At 50.7% G+C, this 15,911-nt stretch overlaps 1 protein-coding gene across 1 annotated transcript; it reads left to right on the forward strand.

Moving 5' to 3' along the window:
• Positions 1-245: 245 nt before the first annotated feature.
• KIAA0040 (KIAA0040 ortholog) lies at positions 246-9,238 on the forward strand. Its single transcript, XM_063165416.1, has 2 exons — positions 246-291; positions 5,840-9,238. Exon 2 carries the CDS (start codon positions 5,952-5,954, stop codon positions 6,285-6,287), a length of 336 nt encoding a protein of 111 aa, XP_063021486.1. The 5' UTR covers positions 246-291; positions 5,840-5,951; the 3' UTR covers positions 6,288-9,238.
• The last annotated feature ends 6,673 nt before the right edge of the window (positions 9,239-15,911 follow it).

A 15,911-nucleotide genomic window follows, 5' to 3' on the forward strand; every position in this document is an offset into this window, starting at 1 on the left:
TTGGCTGCACCAAAGCCCGCCGAGCCACACACTCGGCTCCCTCCCTTTCCCCAGCGCAGTCCGGGGCTGCTTTGTGCCCCGTGGCCGCCTCTCTCCCAGCCTAACTCCCTCAGAGTGTGTGGGTGTGTGCGTGTCCCTCAGTTAGGGCTCGGCCGAGGGCGGGGGAGCCCAGGTGGGCCGGGCGGGCCGGGGGCCGGGCCGGGGGCGGAGGCGGCGGGCGGGCCCGGCCCATTGCCCGGAGCCGCCTCACGCCGGCGGGACGAGCGGGCGGGACGGGGCCGCGGCGCTGAGGTAGGTCGGGGGTCCGGGGAGTACCCGGGAGGGCGATCCCGGGGCTGGGCTTTGTCCTGGGCGCTGTATTAGTCAAATCCAGGGCTTTTCTCGCTTTTTAGTTATTTTTTTAAAAGGCCACATCATCTGCTTCGCGCAGCCCGGGGAGAGGGGGTGAGAACGGGGACTGGGGAAAGAGCGATGAGCACAATCAGCTCTCCGGGGCCGTATGTCCGGGACAGCCTGCCTGGCGCCGGGCTCTTGGGGCTGCGCGCAAAACCACTGTGGCTTTGAACAGCATGGGATCCTAGAGCGGTTTGACTGGAAGGAACTTTAGGGACACCTCATTCCAACCCCTGCCATGAGCAGGAACACCCTCCGCTAGACCAGGCTGGTCCAAGCACCGTCCAGCCTGACCCTGAACAGTGTCAGGGATGGGGCATCCAGTGTTTCTCCGGCAGCCCCCTGAGCCTCCTGTAACCAAAGCCACAAGTGATGGAGCCCAGGGAGGGCCGTGGCTGGGGGCTCTGCCCGCCCGGACCGGCAGCACTGCCCGGTCCGTAGTTTGGAGGAGCCCAGGATGGCTCCGAGGAGCTCCCGGTGCATCCAGGGATGATATCTGAACTCAGAACTGATCTTATGGCCACAGTCTCGGTGATCCCGGGGCCGATGGCAGCCGCGCTTGTGCAGACGGCGATGACGAGTGGGCTCCAGGCAGCAGCTTGCAAAATAGTTTCACTTTAACCCTGTTATCCAACATCCATATCAGTAGTTTTCCAAATCACTCCCTTTAGGGAATGAAAGCATTTATGCGTAGCTTCTGGGAGGAAGGCTTGATGGTGGTGGGAAAGAGAAGAAGCTTCGGCTTCTCGTGTTTGCTGGGTGGTGGCTTTTGGTGTTTGTCTTTCACGTTTGAGGAAGGTCTCTGTAGCCTGCTGCGAGTTCTGCGAGACCGGCGGCAAAACCCTTCTTAGTCACCATTTCCGAAACAGCAACGTGCAATCCCTGCTAAGGAAACTGCTCACCCTCGGTGTCAGGTTTCATCCAGTTTTCCTTTAAGTCTGCAGGTGCAAGCGGGGAAAATAGGTGCCACTGTGTGACAGCATAGCTGTGTCCCTGCTGGGTGGATCAGGGAGCTCAGAGGCTGTAACAAAAATTAGCCTCTCCCTGCCTGAACCAGAGCTGTCACTGCAGTGGAAAGTTGGTATAAAGCTGACATAAAGCCAGTAACAGACGGAAATGGTTGTTTAATAATGTGATTCCTGCTTTGCGCTCCTTAGCATCAGCTGCACCAAGTGTGTTCTCTTCTGTTTGAAGGAAGTGGGGGTGGCTGTAGGTCAGTTGATTTCATGTCACCTCCACAAGTCCTGAGTTGCAGCTGGCCACAGAGCACAGGAGTGTTGAAATAATCCAGAAATACTTGGGGCACACCCCACAGGTCTGTTCCCCCCAGAGCTGCTGCTCTCACTGTGGATGCAGGGAGCCCCTTAGAGCACTCCTGCCTGAGTCAGGCGGCATCTCAGCTGAGAGGAGCAGGTTGAGCTTTGTTAGGTTGGAGGAAACTTCATGAAGACTTAAGAGCTTGTTGAGGGTTGGGCCTAAGGAACTTAACTGGCTAAACACCTCCAGCTCTGTCCCCTCTGCCACAGTGACACAGCACAGCAGTTCCAGTAAAGTGCAGCTTTTCTGCAAACTCTACCTCCATCCCCAGTCACTGCGGTTGCTCTGCAGTGCACAGGATGTGGACAAGCCAGCATTGCCAAGGCAACCCCCTCTGTTTTGGTTTCCCCATGCACAGGCTGGCAGCCTTTACCTCTCCAGCTCAGCCAGGCAAGCCCTACACACCAACAGTTTGTGGTGCCATCGCAAGCCGTCCCTCAAAAGGACCTTGTTCTCCACCCACGGCCTCCCATAACTGCAGAGGAGTGGCAGATGCTCCCCACCCTTGCAAACCAGCTCTTTCGAAGCCAGTGTGGATTAAAGAACCTCATGCTGGATGTGCAATGTTGATTGAAACTTACACAAGTGGCACGAAGCCCTGTCGTGCAGACCTGCCATCAGCTGGAGCCATCCATTCCTGGCCACAGCAGTTCCCAGGCCAGTTTCCATGTCAGCTTTCCTCTGGCTCTGCCAGCACCAAAAACAAAGAGCTCATTTAGCAGGATGCTTCACAGCCCTCTCTGAGACACAGCCCTGTCTCCCAGTACCTCCCTGGCCCTGTTTTTTGGTCCCATATCTTGACCCAAAAAATTCAGCTGGCCTCCCAATGGCAGCTCCACATGCTTGCAGCAAGCAGTTCACAGCCATCCTGGACCACAGCATGTTCATCTCCAAGGGGAGATGTCACACCAAATTGAGCAGCAGCATGGATATTCCTAAATGCAGCTCCTCATGGTGCTCTCAGGTTTTCAGCTGGCAATGGGTGGCCTTGGGTAACCCCTCTGCCCTTGGAGTTGCTGCCTCCAAACACATCCGTTTTTTTTACTTTCCCCTCCCCTCCCATTTTTTTTTTATATGAAACTGAAGAATCCCATTATTTAGCACACAGGCATCCCTTCATCTACAAAACAAAAAGCAATGCACACACCAGAGAGAAAAGGCATTTGAAAACCAGCTGCATGGCCATGCTGGAAGATGGCCCTGGGATTTGGGTGCTGCTTGGTCAGGGCAGGGGCAGGTACCTCCACCTTCCCCTTCCAAGGGAAGCACATCCAGCTTGCCCAGGGTGGCCACATGTCCCCAGCAGTGACAATCAGCCAGGGCCTCTGCAGTGCATCCAGCTCCAGTTTCAAGTGGAAACATATCAAAGGGCTTTCCTTTATTTTTTTTTATCTCCCCATTCTTTTTTCCTCTGCAAACAATTAATTACAAGTTTAAAAGGAAGTTCCAGCCCTCCTTCCCTACCCAGAAGTTTAGAGGCAATAAATATAAAGCAGTTCAGTGCAGGAATAAAAGTGTACATCCTGTTTTGTCTGAAATTAAGGCAGTTGTTGTTTGGAGATTGTATGGGTTTTTTACTTATTTTTTTGGAGTCCAGTGTATCACAGGCATCCTGGATTCCTGCCTGGATAATGAGCTGTCAAGATACTTAGGGATAATTGGCAAACCTGCATCACATGGGTGATTACACTGAAGAAAAGCTGCTCTGTTTATTTATGTTGCAGTGTAACCTTTACTACAGCTGCCCCCCAAAAAAGACCTAAGTGAAGATGAAGGTCAGGACAGGGAGCAGGCCTTAAGAATGGCTCTCACTTATCTCCCCTGTGAGCAAAAGCAGATCTGGGATGCTCCCAGTTGGCTCCAGGCAGGGGCTAGGCAGAGGTTGTATGAGATTTGAGTCTCTGAGTGGTAGCCTGTGATTTCTCAGGTGGGGATATTGATGATATTGCTGTCCTCTGTTGGATACTGGAATGAGGGAATGTGAGGAACAGCCAGTTTTGATGCAGTAGACTGGACCAAAATCCAGTAATAATAGTAGTATTAACAATAATCCTAATAAACTTCTTCCAGCCAAAGCCAAAACCACCTTCCAGAGCACTGCATTTTATTCAGTAAATCTCAAATGAGAATTTTTTAGAAAGGCACCCAGAGAAATTCATGTTCAAAAGAGAAACCACCAGCTAACTGAGGCCAGCTCAGCTGTGTGCTCATGAAAATCAAAACAATGAATCCACAGTGGTCAGTCTGTTTCTGAGGGACATGGATAAACCCCTTATTTTTAACAGAATCTGAGCACTTGTGGAATCCCAAATGGAGAGTTTGGCATCTATGCTGAGGGATTCAGCTCCTGAGGTCCTGGCAGTCAGGTCTGAATGCCGGCAGCCAGGGGACACCAGTGAAACCAGTACACTTCTGGAGGCCCCAGGACAGCATTTTGGAAGGCAGGTTTTCCCTTGGGAGCTGCTTTTTGGGGGGCTGCCCAGGAGTTCCTGCCCAAGCAGCATCACAAGAGCTGTGGTTAGGGTTGGGTGGGACCTGTGGCTTTTTTGGGTGAGGCTGGTGGCTTGGTTCTTCCTTTAGGACTGGGGTGTAATGGCACAGTGAGGCAGAGGAAGCACAGTGGTGCTAGCTGGAGAATCCTAAAACTCTCCCTACAAGAGAGCATCCCTTAGCACATCCCAAACAAGGAATAAGTGAGATGCAAAGCAAGGAAGGGCAGTGCTGCAGACAAGGAGGATTCAGCCAAAACCAGCCTGGGTTCCTTTCCTGTCCCTCCCTCAAAGTCCCCAAGGTCTGTGAGAGCTGCCAGAAGAAAAGATGAGGAGTTACAGGGGACAGATGGAGCAACCCTTGTAGGACATCTTTGGTGTTCAGGCTGTACCTCTCAAGTTTTTTGGTTTCCCTTTTACCATGCCTCAGTTTCCCCTCCTGGGCATGTGGGGATTTAAGCATTCCCTCAAGAGGCTGCAGGGTTTGAATCCCAAAGGCTGGCAAAGACACTGCTGGGCAAGGGTGAAATAGGGTGTTGGAGCCTGATACTGCCCCTGCCAGCTCTTCATCTGTACAAGCTCTGATTTAGTGACCCCTGTGTTGAACCAGAACTGCAAACTCGCAGCACAAAGGCCCCTGCTCAGCTCAGATGCTTTGCCTGGCCGCAGGAGGGGAAGAAAGATGTGAGCAGAGGCAGCAGCTCCCTGCCCCTGCAGGAGGGCTTCCCTCAGAGCCCTGGCACTCAGCAGCACCTCTCCCTCCCTGAGGGAAGAGGAAAACCTTACGTCAAGCCACAGAAATGCTTCTCAGCCCTACCCAAACCCTTGGAGCAATTCCCAGGTGAGGCACAGCAGCAGCAACTCCTCCACCCCAGCCAACCTTTATCCTCCCCTGCTGCTGCGTTTGTGGCCAGCCCTGGGTACCTGGAGCTGTGGGTGCAGGGCTGCTCACTGGGCTCCACCACCTGTGAGTCTCACTGACCACAGTCTTCATCCAAAACACAGGGGGTTCAGCCACAGCCCCCACCCCAAACCTGCTGGCAGTGCCCAGGGTGCCAGGGCAGCAGGAACAGACCCTGCCTCTGTGCTGCCCATCCCAGACCATGGGCCCTGAGCCTGGCCAAAGGTACCCTGTCCCAGGATTGGGAATAAGGAGGGACATGTGACATGTGCAGTCCTGGCTCCTGTGGCAGTACTGTGTCTCCACAATGGTCACTGGTCTGCATCAGGCAAGTCCTTTCCTAGACACGAGAGCTTCTCCTGCAGACAGTATTTCATCTGCTACAAAACAAGCCCTACAAAGAGCTAATAAGAGCTCCATGCTGTGATAGCTCAGCCAGGGCTGATGTGTAAATCCAAAGGGGCAGGATTTGTGCTTGGCTAAATTCCTAGGTAAGTAAGGATGCCTAAAGCCCTCCTCACCCATCCCCACAATCAAGAACAAACCCCAGGAGATAGGAGGCTGTGTTTCTCAGATGAAGACACCCAAAGGGACATAGCAGGCAGCACGGTCCATCCCCCATGGCTCCAGGTCCCTCAAAGGCAGGAGACATCTTACCCTGCTGAGGCTTCTGGCAGCTCCATGGAGAAAACTGCTGAGGCAGCAGGCACCTGATCCACCTGGTTTCTTGTCTCTGCAGGCACCATCCAAGGACTCTTGTGGAGCCCACTAGCTGCTTACAGGAGCTGAGCATATCTCAAGGTGCCTTTCAAGCAGAGGGAGCAGCACAGGCAGCCTACTCAGGAGCTGACATGCAGCAGAAGATCAGCTCTTTCTTTAATTCCATCTTGGAGCTCATCCGTACCAAGCATGAGGAAGGCATCTTCAACACCGTCTGCCTGGCCGTGCTCCTGGGTCTGCCCTTTGTTGTCCTCCTGGCCTTCATTTTCATCTGCTGCCACTGCTGCTTCTGCAGAAGGAGGGGAGGAAGCACAGGGAAAGGTGGCTCCAGCAGCAATGGGCAGCTGCATGCTGACAGAAACAAGAAGAAAAAGAAGAAGAAGAAGAAGCAGGATGAGGAGGACCTGTGGATTTCAGCTCAGCCCAAGCTGCTCTTGCTGGACAAGAGACCCTCCTTGCCCATCTAGCAGACAGGAGGGTGTTCAGGTCCTCTCCTCTGAGATGCCACCATTCCTTTCACCTGTGCACCAGGAGGGGCAAGGAGATACCAAAGCTGCTGCCACTTTGTGGTGACTTTCGACAGAGGCTGACCCCAGCATGCTGAAGGGCCAGCAGGGAACAAGGCACAGGCTGTGCAAGCCTCTTCTCCCCCACCATGACAGCATGCCCCGGGGCACAGACCCCTGCAAAGACAGGTGAGCACACAAGGGTGACCTGCCTCCAGGTCCTGTGTCCCTCCTGCCACAAGCACAGTGCACACCCGTGGGGCTGGCACACAGTGACGGGTGTGCCAGGCTCTCCCTCTGCACTCAGCTGCCAGCACACACACAGGGGTGCACAGGACAATGCTCACCCACCTGCATGTTCCCCCTGCACAGCACAGACTGCTGTGAGTGAAGCAGGCACAGCCACACCTCCTTTGCTTGCCCTGCCGTGGGGGTGGCACAGCTTCACTGTCCAGGCTCCGTCCAAACCCAGCTTGCTTTATGGGCTCAAGGCTGAGTTACCCCACAGCTCAAAGATGTGCCATCTACCAGGCCACCAAACCAAAGTCTCCTGTGAGCACCTGAAGCTAGATGCCCTCAGCACAACCTTAGAGACCTCAGACACCATGCTAAGGCAGCACAGCAGAAGGATACCTTGCCATCTAGGCTAGAGGCAGGCAGGAGGGAGGAGGCTGCCAGACCAGCCCTTTTGCACCAGCACTTAAGAAAACACCTTCCTTGAAAGACTCTTTTGTACAAACTTGCAATTAAAGAGCTCACCATGCTACTGCAAGAGCAGAAACACAACCTGAGGCTGTGTAAAAGCTTTGCTATGGGCATTAGAGTTATTTATTGAATGACTACTAAAGAAGAGCAGGACCAAAGGCCCCTCTGGAGCAGGGCCAGGGACATGGAAGCAGTATTGAAGCAGCGGACATGGTTTCCTGGCACACTCAGCCATCACCTCTCCCTGCAGCCCTTGTGCCATGTGTCAGACACACAGACCCATGAGCAGGTACTGCCCCAGCTGATGCCAGCTCTGCGTGCTGCACTGAACATTTCTGGATGCCTGTCAGACTGACCAGCTCTGGGATTTTGAATGTGCTGTAGAAGCAAAGTAAATTCCATGTGCAGCCATCCCTTACACAGGATACATTATACAGGCAGACCATGCACCTCTCTCTGTCCTCATGTTCTGGAAAGATGGTTCAGCTGGGCACAGCAGCTAACAGGACCACACACAGCTCTCATCCCTGCTCTGCTTCCCCCCTGCCCCACCCTGGCTTGTGTTCCCATCCTATATCCCTTGAGCTGGGAGTCTCCTGTGCTCCCCACTCTGCCCCACCAGGCTCTGTCTCCTCAGTCTCTTTTTCCATTGAGGGATGCATGTGTGTGATGAGAAGCCTCATCACATCTGGGTTTTGCCCTGTCTGTACACTGGATGTCTTCCTTCCATTTTCTTGCAGTTCTTAAGCTGCTGGAGCAGCCCAGAGCTGCCAGCCAGAGCCAGGCATCTGGGAAACAAGCAGCCAAACCCACGTGGGCAAGCCTGGACGGAGCTGCTGGGCACAGCTGCTTCCAGCCCAGGCAAGGGTGATGCCACCTTCCCCTCACTTGGAGGACAAAGCCACCAGCTGGAAGCAGCTGTTTGTGCCACCCAGTCCCAGCACAGGCTGTTCTGTCCAATGCAGGCAGGGCTGTGATGGCCACATCATGTCACAGGGTTTGGCTGCATGTTGTCACAGGGTTTGTGCTGGGAACAGCCATGCGGCTGGGCTCCTCCTCACACAGCCCTTTAAATGGACCCCATATGTGCCTTATTTTCCAGTTTGCTTTGTCACCATTGAAATTAGTGACTCCCTTCTGCTCCAAAACAGGAAGCAACATATAATGGTATAAAAATTAGGATTTGCCACATGTCATGCTAGGAAATGGAGAAATAGCTCTGATCTCTGTCCCAAGCTCCCAGTCTAGCCAAGATCCTAGAACTGGCTAGAAATAGCACTGCACTTGTATTATGCCTTCTTCCTTCCCTCCTTTCCCCATCCAAGTGCTTTTCTCAGCCCTCCTGCCTCCACGCTCACCAGGTGGCCAGAGGAGCCCATGCAGGTGCTGTGATCCAGAGGCAGGAGCAGCCCTGGAGGCAGGGTGGTGCTGCCTGGAGGAATCAAAAAAAAAAAATCAGAGTAAAGGGAAACACGGTGGGAGGCCAGAGGTTCAGCCAAACAAGCAGGGGCACTGAGGCAGTGAGCACAGCCTGCCTGGTGTGGAGGCTTTGCAGGGCTTCCTGCAGGAAGGCTTTTCTCCAGAAAGCACAGCAAGTAACTCTTCAAGTGAAGGCTACCAATTCCTGCAAGAACCAGAGAACTGCCAGGAAAATGTGAGCTGTGGATCACACACATCTCCAGATCCAGGCTTTGGGGAGTTCAGAGCTAGGTCTGAGTTTCAAGGGCTCCCCAAAGTCATCATTCAAGCCACCCCGGGCTGGGCAGGGAGGGACCAGGATACAACCCTGCCCTGATCCATCCAACCAGTGGATGGTCTGAGCCTCCACACTCCCTAAAGAACAGGGCTGGCTTCCTTGGTGTCTGCTGTTTGGGCCAAACCATCCACTGAATCAGCTGCTTCTGGAGGAAAAAGCAAAAGAGCAGCAAAGCCTGAGGTGCACTGGAACCTGTTGTCCACCACCTGGGCAGCTGGAACCCTGCAGCACCCACATTACCAAGGGGGCAGAGATGCACAGTACAGAAACTCCAATGCACGGTCCCTGCTCTCCAGACACCCCAGCCCTGCCCCCCACAGCTGCATTTCAGTATCAACCTTCCATTTTCCTGAACAAGTCCATGCAACAGAGAACAACAACAAAACAAATCTTGTGCAATTTTTTTTTAAACGAAAAATAAATTACTCTTAAACTGCAAACAAACACTGTATTTCCATCTCTTGGTCATGTGTTTATTTTTATGGGGAAATCTTTCTTGTACCTGTGTCCTGGCTGTAGATAAGACACAGGGAGAGCTCAGAGCAGAGGCTGTGCAGTGTCTGCCTGCAGCCAGCTGTGCAGCTTAGAGATTTTTTTTTTTAAGAAACAGCTTAACTTAATCAAGTTAATGGCCTTGCTTTGTTAATGAGCACAGCCAAGCTGCTCTACCCAAGGGCAAGAAGTAGTGGGAAGAACAAAAGGTTTGTGCTGTGGGAGGTGGGCTGTAGGTTTGTTTTTTCTTACAGAGGATCAGCAGCACAGAACTAGTTAACCCCAGTTGGTTTTGATCAGACAAATATTTCATGGTGTCTGCAAGCCTGCTGGGCAGAGCTTTTCCAAATCCTACACCATGGAGCTCTGCCTCCATGATAAAAATAAAAAATAAAAACCTGCTGCTAATCTGGATGAGGCACCAAGCTGGCCCTTGCCCACAAAGCTGAGGCTCCGGAAGAGGCTGGGGAAAGAGGAGTGCAGGAGCACAGATGAGCAGCTAGAAATGGCAGAGGCACACTTCCTGGAGCAAAAAGGAGCTTCTTGCTTCTCTCCAGACGTTAGACACTGGATTTAAGGCAAGGTGTTCTTGGGTAGCCTGGGCTGCACGGGGAAAGGATAGTTCCAGGGTCCTAGGTTAGAGATATGCAGTGGCTGAGGTGAAGTTTAGCATCCTGGAGCAGCCTTAAGATTGAAGGGAAGCAAAAATGCCCATTAAATCGCTCTATGGTGGAAAAATTGGATCCTCACTGACCATTCCACTATTTATTCAGCCTACAAAGCACAGAGCAGTGACCAAAAGTAACTGCACTGCTTTCCAGCCAAGTGTCCAGCACAGGAAGACACTTCAGGCTTCTCTCCAAATCACAACAACACAGAAACACAGTATCTTTGGGAAGAGGCATCCTCTCCCTCCTCTTAATCGGGGAATACATTTCTCTGGGTGAAAACATTTCTCTGTGGTCCCAGAAAACAGCAGATATATCACAACAGGTAGGTCCTGGCTGGTAGGACCCAGCTACAGGACAATCCTCATCAACACAGCAATGCCAAAGCAGTGAGGATCCTTATGGGATTCAAATTCTGCCCTAGATGTGTTGCAAATCAGTATATAAACTTTTAGGTGATCTCAGAGCAAGGCAGAGGTTTTCAGAATGTGTTGGCCCTCCAACATCACTGTTACAGGGCCACATATTATGGCAAAACAAGGGTAGCAAAGGGATATGACATTTTTATGGCACTACCCCAACCATCCTGAGCCTCAAAACCAGAACAGCCAGTCCCTCAAGGCAAACAAACTGCATTATCTGAGCAGTCCCAGCCTCCCGGGCTGTAGCACAGGCTCTAGTTAACCCCAAAAAGGTCCTTTCCCTCCAGCAGAGGCCAGCTGGATACCGGGAAGTCTCTCCTGCCTGAAGAGATGATGCCATCCTGTGGCTGTTCGGGAATATTTACTTTCTGCAGCGCTTTTCCAGCAGATCTCACTTTGCCCTTCCTGGTGAGAGAGGAGCATTACAAGTGCCAACAGACACCCCTCACAAACTGCAAATAAGGTGCCTTATGTGCCTTTAGCTCAAAAACAAAACTTAAACCACAAAGAATACTCCCTGCTCCCAGGGGGGATTCAGCTTTCGGATGGGATTATGTTTTGCTGCTGCACCGGAAAAAGTCACAGGTAACAATCATGCCTGCTGTTTTTTAGAGCATACGCTTCCTTTTAGAGTGGCTGTCTGTGAGATTAGTCCTCCTCTCCCTCTCAGCCACCTTCCTGATGACTTCACTGAGCCCTTTAACTGAATAACAAACTGAAATCTGTCCTTGCCTACAGACAAGTGGGCAACAGGGAGAAAACACTTCACAGTAAAGAGCCCTCAATGCTTTCCCATGTCCTTCTCTCGGGCTCTTAGCACAGAGCCTGCAAAACACTTCAAGTGCAACTTTCCTTTCCACTCCTCTCACCATTAGTCTCCTCCTTCCCTCAAACCAGGGCTTGGATAGCCTAACACAGCTCAGATGAGTTACCTGCCCACCTAAGAGGCACAGCCCTGAAAGTACTGTGAAGAATTTAGTCCTCACCTTTGAGACACAGCGCTCTGGCTGGCTCTCCTCAGCCAGGTCCTAGCAAGCACAGGTCAGTTAAGCACTTCACAAAGCAAGTCACAAAGAGAGCACAATCCCCTTTTTTTTTTTTTTTTTTTTGGATTTGGTTTTTGGTTTTGGAGCAGACCCCAAAGACCTAATCTGCGAAGTCCCACTCCAGGCCTGGGTAATGCTTCCATTTCATGCAAAATGCTTAAATAGGAAGAAAAACAATTCTACCATCCAAAGCAAGGAAGACAGAAATATTTAAGACCTCCTTTATTTGTGATGTTATTACTTTCTGCAAAGTCTGGGAAGGATTCTTTAAAATGTATTACTCAGCTTAGCACTGGAATAGAAAAAGCCATCAAGACATGGGACAACCATGTCCCAGTGTGCCCAGACAAGGAAGCCTTTGAGCAAGCAGCATTTGGTTAGCTCATACTTCTTCCCTGGCTGGAGCTGGCTGTCCAGAACTTTAATATCTTCTCAGGAAAAAAAAACAAACAACAACAACAACAACAAAAAACCCAAAAAAACCAACAACAAAACTAAGAACCCTCACCTTTTATGGCTGTGAGTGAAAAAAAAAATGTAAAAGGCAGTCAAATGTGAAACCATGCACTGGGGCACACAGGATTAGTTTAACTCCAAGGGATGCTCATTTTAGAGGTGGATGACAAGTGTTATCATTTCAGCATCACTACCTGCCACACTGCTGATGAAAAAGCAAAAGGCAGCAAATGGAACAGTCACATAGGGAATTTGGTTAGTTGTCTGTAAGCAAGCAGTACAGAGAGCAGAGCCTAGAGGAGAGTGGACCTCACATTCACTCTGTTCTGGGCCTCATCCTGGAGACTGAACATCAATCTACTGCACATCTCCTTTGTATTTTCTTTGGGCTGGGAAAAATGACACAAGATTTTAACCAGCAGAGATGTGATACTGGGGGCTGAGGAACCCAGTCTGCAGAAAACACATGGGTTAATGGGCCTGGCCAGCAGTGTTTCCCAAAACCCAGTTCTGCAGGAAGAATAGGGAATGTGCCCAGATAATGAGAACTGCAGACCAAAACAGGGAGAGGTGATAAGTCTCAGAAGAGTTCACTCTGATGTGAATTAGGGGGCTATTATTTGTTAGTAGGTTCAAATTTATTTTTGGAAGTCTGAAGTGGATGGCTCCAGAGAAGGACAGAATTAAGAGGAGTCTGCAGCCCAGGCTCCAGAAAGAACAACATGTGTTAAGGCCTGTTTGACATAAAGTCCATAGAAGTTGCATGTATTGCATCAAGCAGGTGCTTGTCATGCTTAGCCAACCAGAGTATCTTCAAGCAGGATCCCCCACAAGCCCCCTCCCAGAATCTGGAACATCACCCTCCAGGAGCTCCAGAGGCTGCTAGCAGGTTGGCCTGCAGATCCAGATGTCCCTGGGTGCACATTGGTCAGCTTTGTCTCCTTTGCATTGGAGAAAGCTGTCTGAATCAAACTTTGTTAAGAAATACTGAAACATTATCTTTGGGTTGTTCTGCAGAGTTCTATTTAAGCCCTAATCTTTTTCCTCTTCTCTGATAAAGACTTCTTCCTCCTCCCCAGGACTGGCTCATTACTGGAAGACTGAGGACAGATAAAAGAGATGGAGAATTCATGTCCTTTCCATGACTCCCAGTTCACACCCTGGGAAAAGACCAAGACATTTCTCTTACTAAAGTGCCCAGACCAGGTGCTAGGAGTCTACCACTGCCCACCTCAAATACCATTTAACCCTCCAATAACCAGAGACTTTAACTCTAATCAGTCATTCAGACACTATTAATATAGATCAAACCTCTGTCTAGCTTGGAACAAAACAGGACTGAGCCACCTTGAATCCAAATTAAGCCTGTACAGTGAGATGTACCCCAAGGTGTGCAATAAAACCCAAGGGAAAGGCTACATCAGACAGTGAGCAAGCATCCAGTGTGGTTCCTCGTGAGTGCTCCTTTAGGTGTTCCCCTCAGAAACCAAGACAGCTCCACCTCAAGGATCTCTGCCCACAAGAAGCAGGGAACCATGAGCTCAGGTCCTCTGGATCCAGGGAGGAAAGAGTAAGAGTTGTAAGTTTTGTTATTAATCATTTTGCTTTCTAATGAAATGAGTTGGAGGGCAATCCCTCCTGCTCCAAGGAAAGACAGGAAGGGAACACAGCTCTGTGTGTTTGTTTTCTCCAGGTTATGGAGAGATAATCATCACACCAGCTCTGCTGCTCACCTCACTGTGATTGCTCTCCTCGTGCTTCCCATTGAGCCTGGCCAGGTGGAGTTCTTGTGCCACCATGCACTGTGGTGTGTCAGGGCACAGCTGCTGAGAGCCACATCATTGTCCCCTTCCCATGTTGTGAACTTCCAGCCACTGTGGTGGGTCCTTGCATCCCGTAAAAGAAGAGATCAAAGACACAGACAGTTAAGTTACTACAGCTGCTCAGCCTGAGGGCTTATCCACCCTTCAGGTGGGACACAGCAGGCCTGGCAGAGGAAAGCCACAGCACAGGATAGCTGTGCCCACAGACCTCTAAATCTTTATTAGAGGGGTGGATCCTCCCAATTAAAAATACAAACCTCATGGCAAGAGGGTATTAAAGCATAAATGGAAGACTATGGACACAACAAGGATTTACCAGTGGTAGAAGCCAGCACTGCTGTTGAGCAAACTCCCATCTGGATAAAAAACGCTTTTATTTCCTCTTAGCTGGGAAGCCCCAGAAGCTGCTGCCCCATCAGTTTTTCATAGAAACTTCCCAACGTGCCTTTTCAGGCATTTCCCTGGGTCACAGAGCCCTCTCTTCCCCATGAACAAGCAACTCCTTCTCCTGTGTTCAGCATGAGACAGGAGCACATGGACACACTCTCCTCAGTCTCCCTGAGCTTTTCTCCTCAAAGAGAACCACATCTGATCCATCCTGACCTAAGGAGCTCCCACTCTACTGGCAAGACAAATACCCAGGTGCCAGCATTTGCTTCCCTGTGCAAAGACAGCACCAGAACCAGACCCTCCCCACCAGCACTGCCTCTGCAATTCCCCATTGACAGCCTGGATCTCTCCCTGCTTGAGGCAACCTGGAGGAACTCACAGACAGATTCTCTGGCTGCCCACAAATCCACATGGAGCTCATAGCAGATGGAGCTGCTGCTTGTGAGGTTGTACAGCTTGTCAAGACCCAGAAATAAAAGACAATTACTCTTTAAAGTAGGAAGCCTGTTCACCTTTGCAGTCTTAGACTCTCACCCCATGACCATTTTGGTAAAATCAGCTATTTCCTGCCTCCTCCTTCTCTGCTTGAGGCTTCGTGACAATTTGCCAAGTTTATGCTGTCTTATCTCAGTTTCTGGTAAGAGACAGAAATATCAGAAGAAACAAACAACCTTAACCAGCACAAGACTGGCTGTGCTGCAATATTATTTTTCCCAGAACATTTAAAGACTCTTGCTCCAAAACTTTGCCCTATTTAATCCTGGATTCTCTGATTCACACACTGCATTTTCTGGCTGCACATAAGCATTGGGACAAATACCTAATTTTACAAATTTTACAGTTTACTTTACTTCCCACAAATCTGAGCATGATCTGAACACTTAGACAAAACAAATTTAGACAAGATCCACAATGCATTTGGGTCTCTAAACTTCACCAAGATCAGAGGGGCATGACAGTAACACACAACAATTTATTTCAGTGGAAAAAAAAATTGCTTATCACTGAAAGGTGAAAAAGCTAATATTTTTCTCCGGTTGTTTAGGGAGATTGCTATCAGAGAACCTCAGACCTCACTGCTCCACATTCACACACACTCCCCACCTCAAGACATCCATGCCTTTGCCTTCAGATTCCTTTGGGTCACTCAGCAGCTCCTGTGTGGCCAGAGCTGAGGTGGATGCTCACAGCAGTAGCAATGAGAACACCAAGAGGCATCAGCTGAACTGCACTGACTGTACACAGACATAACCACACCAGCAGCCACTGCCCTCCCTGAGACATGCTACTGCATTCAGGAAGGAGCTGAAACACAGGGGTGCAGCAGAGAGAAAGGAGCCTCAACTAACATTTGTATCATGTCCACATTATTACATTGATCAAAAAGCAGGAAGAGGAGCAGAGCCCCACTCAGTGTCCCCCTGCCTCTGTCAGTGCTCATGTCACAGTGCACCTGCAGCAGCCTGCTGCCATCCCTGGCCAGGTAAATGGTGCACATGTCACTGGAGGCATTTCTATTCTGCAGTCTGTGATACAGGCAGAGGAAGCTCACTGTGTGAGCAGAGCAGGAAAAACTGTCCATGAGCAAAGCAGGAGGAGGCACTTCACCTTGGGAAGCTGCTATGGACAAGGGTACTGGGAGAGAAGCACAGAAAGCACAGCCCCTGCTGTGCCCCCACAGCTGCTGGCCTTCCCCACTGCCTGGGAGCTGGCACAAGGATATGGTCCCCAAGGGCTGCAAGAGATGGAACTCAACACAATTTCCAGAAGAGTAACTCAGGGCCAGCTCCCAAACCTTGAGGAGAGGTCCTCACACATTTCCAAGGA

This window comes from Melospiza melodia, chromosome 11, assembly GCF_035770615.1.
Source record: "Melospiza melodia melodia isolate bMelMel2 chromosome 11, bMelMel2.pri, whole genome shotgun sequence".
NCBI classification, from domain to species: domain Eukaryota; kingdom Metazoa; phylum Chordata; class Aves; order Passeriformes; family Passerellidae; genus Melospiza; species Melospiza melodia.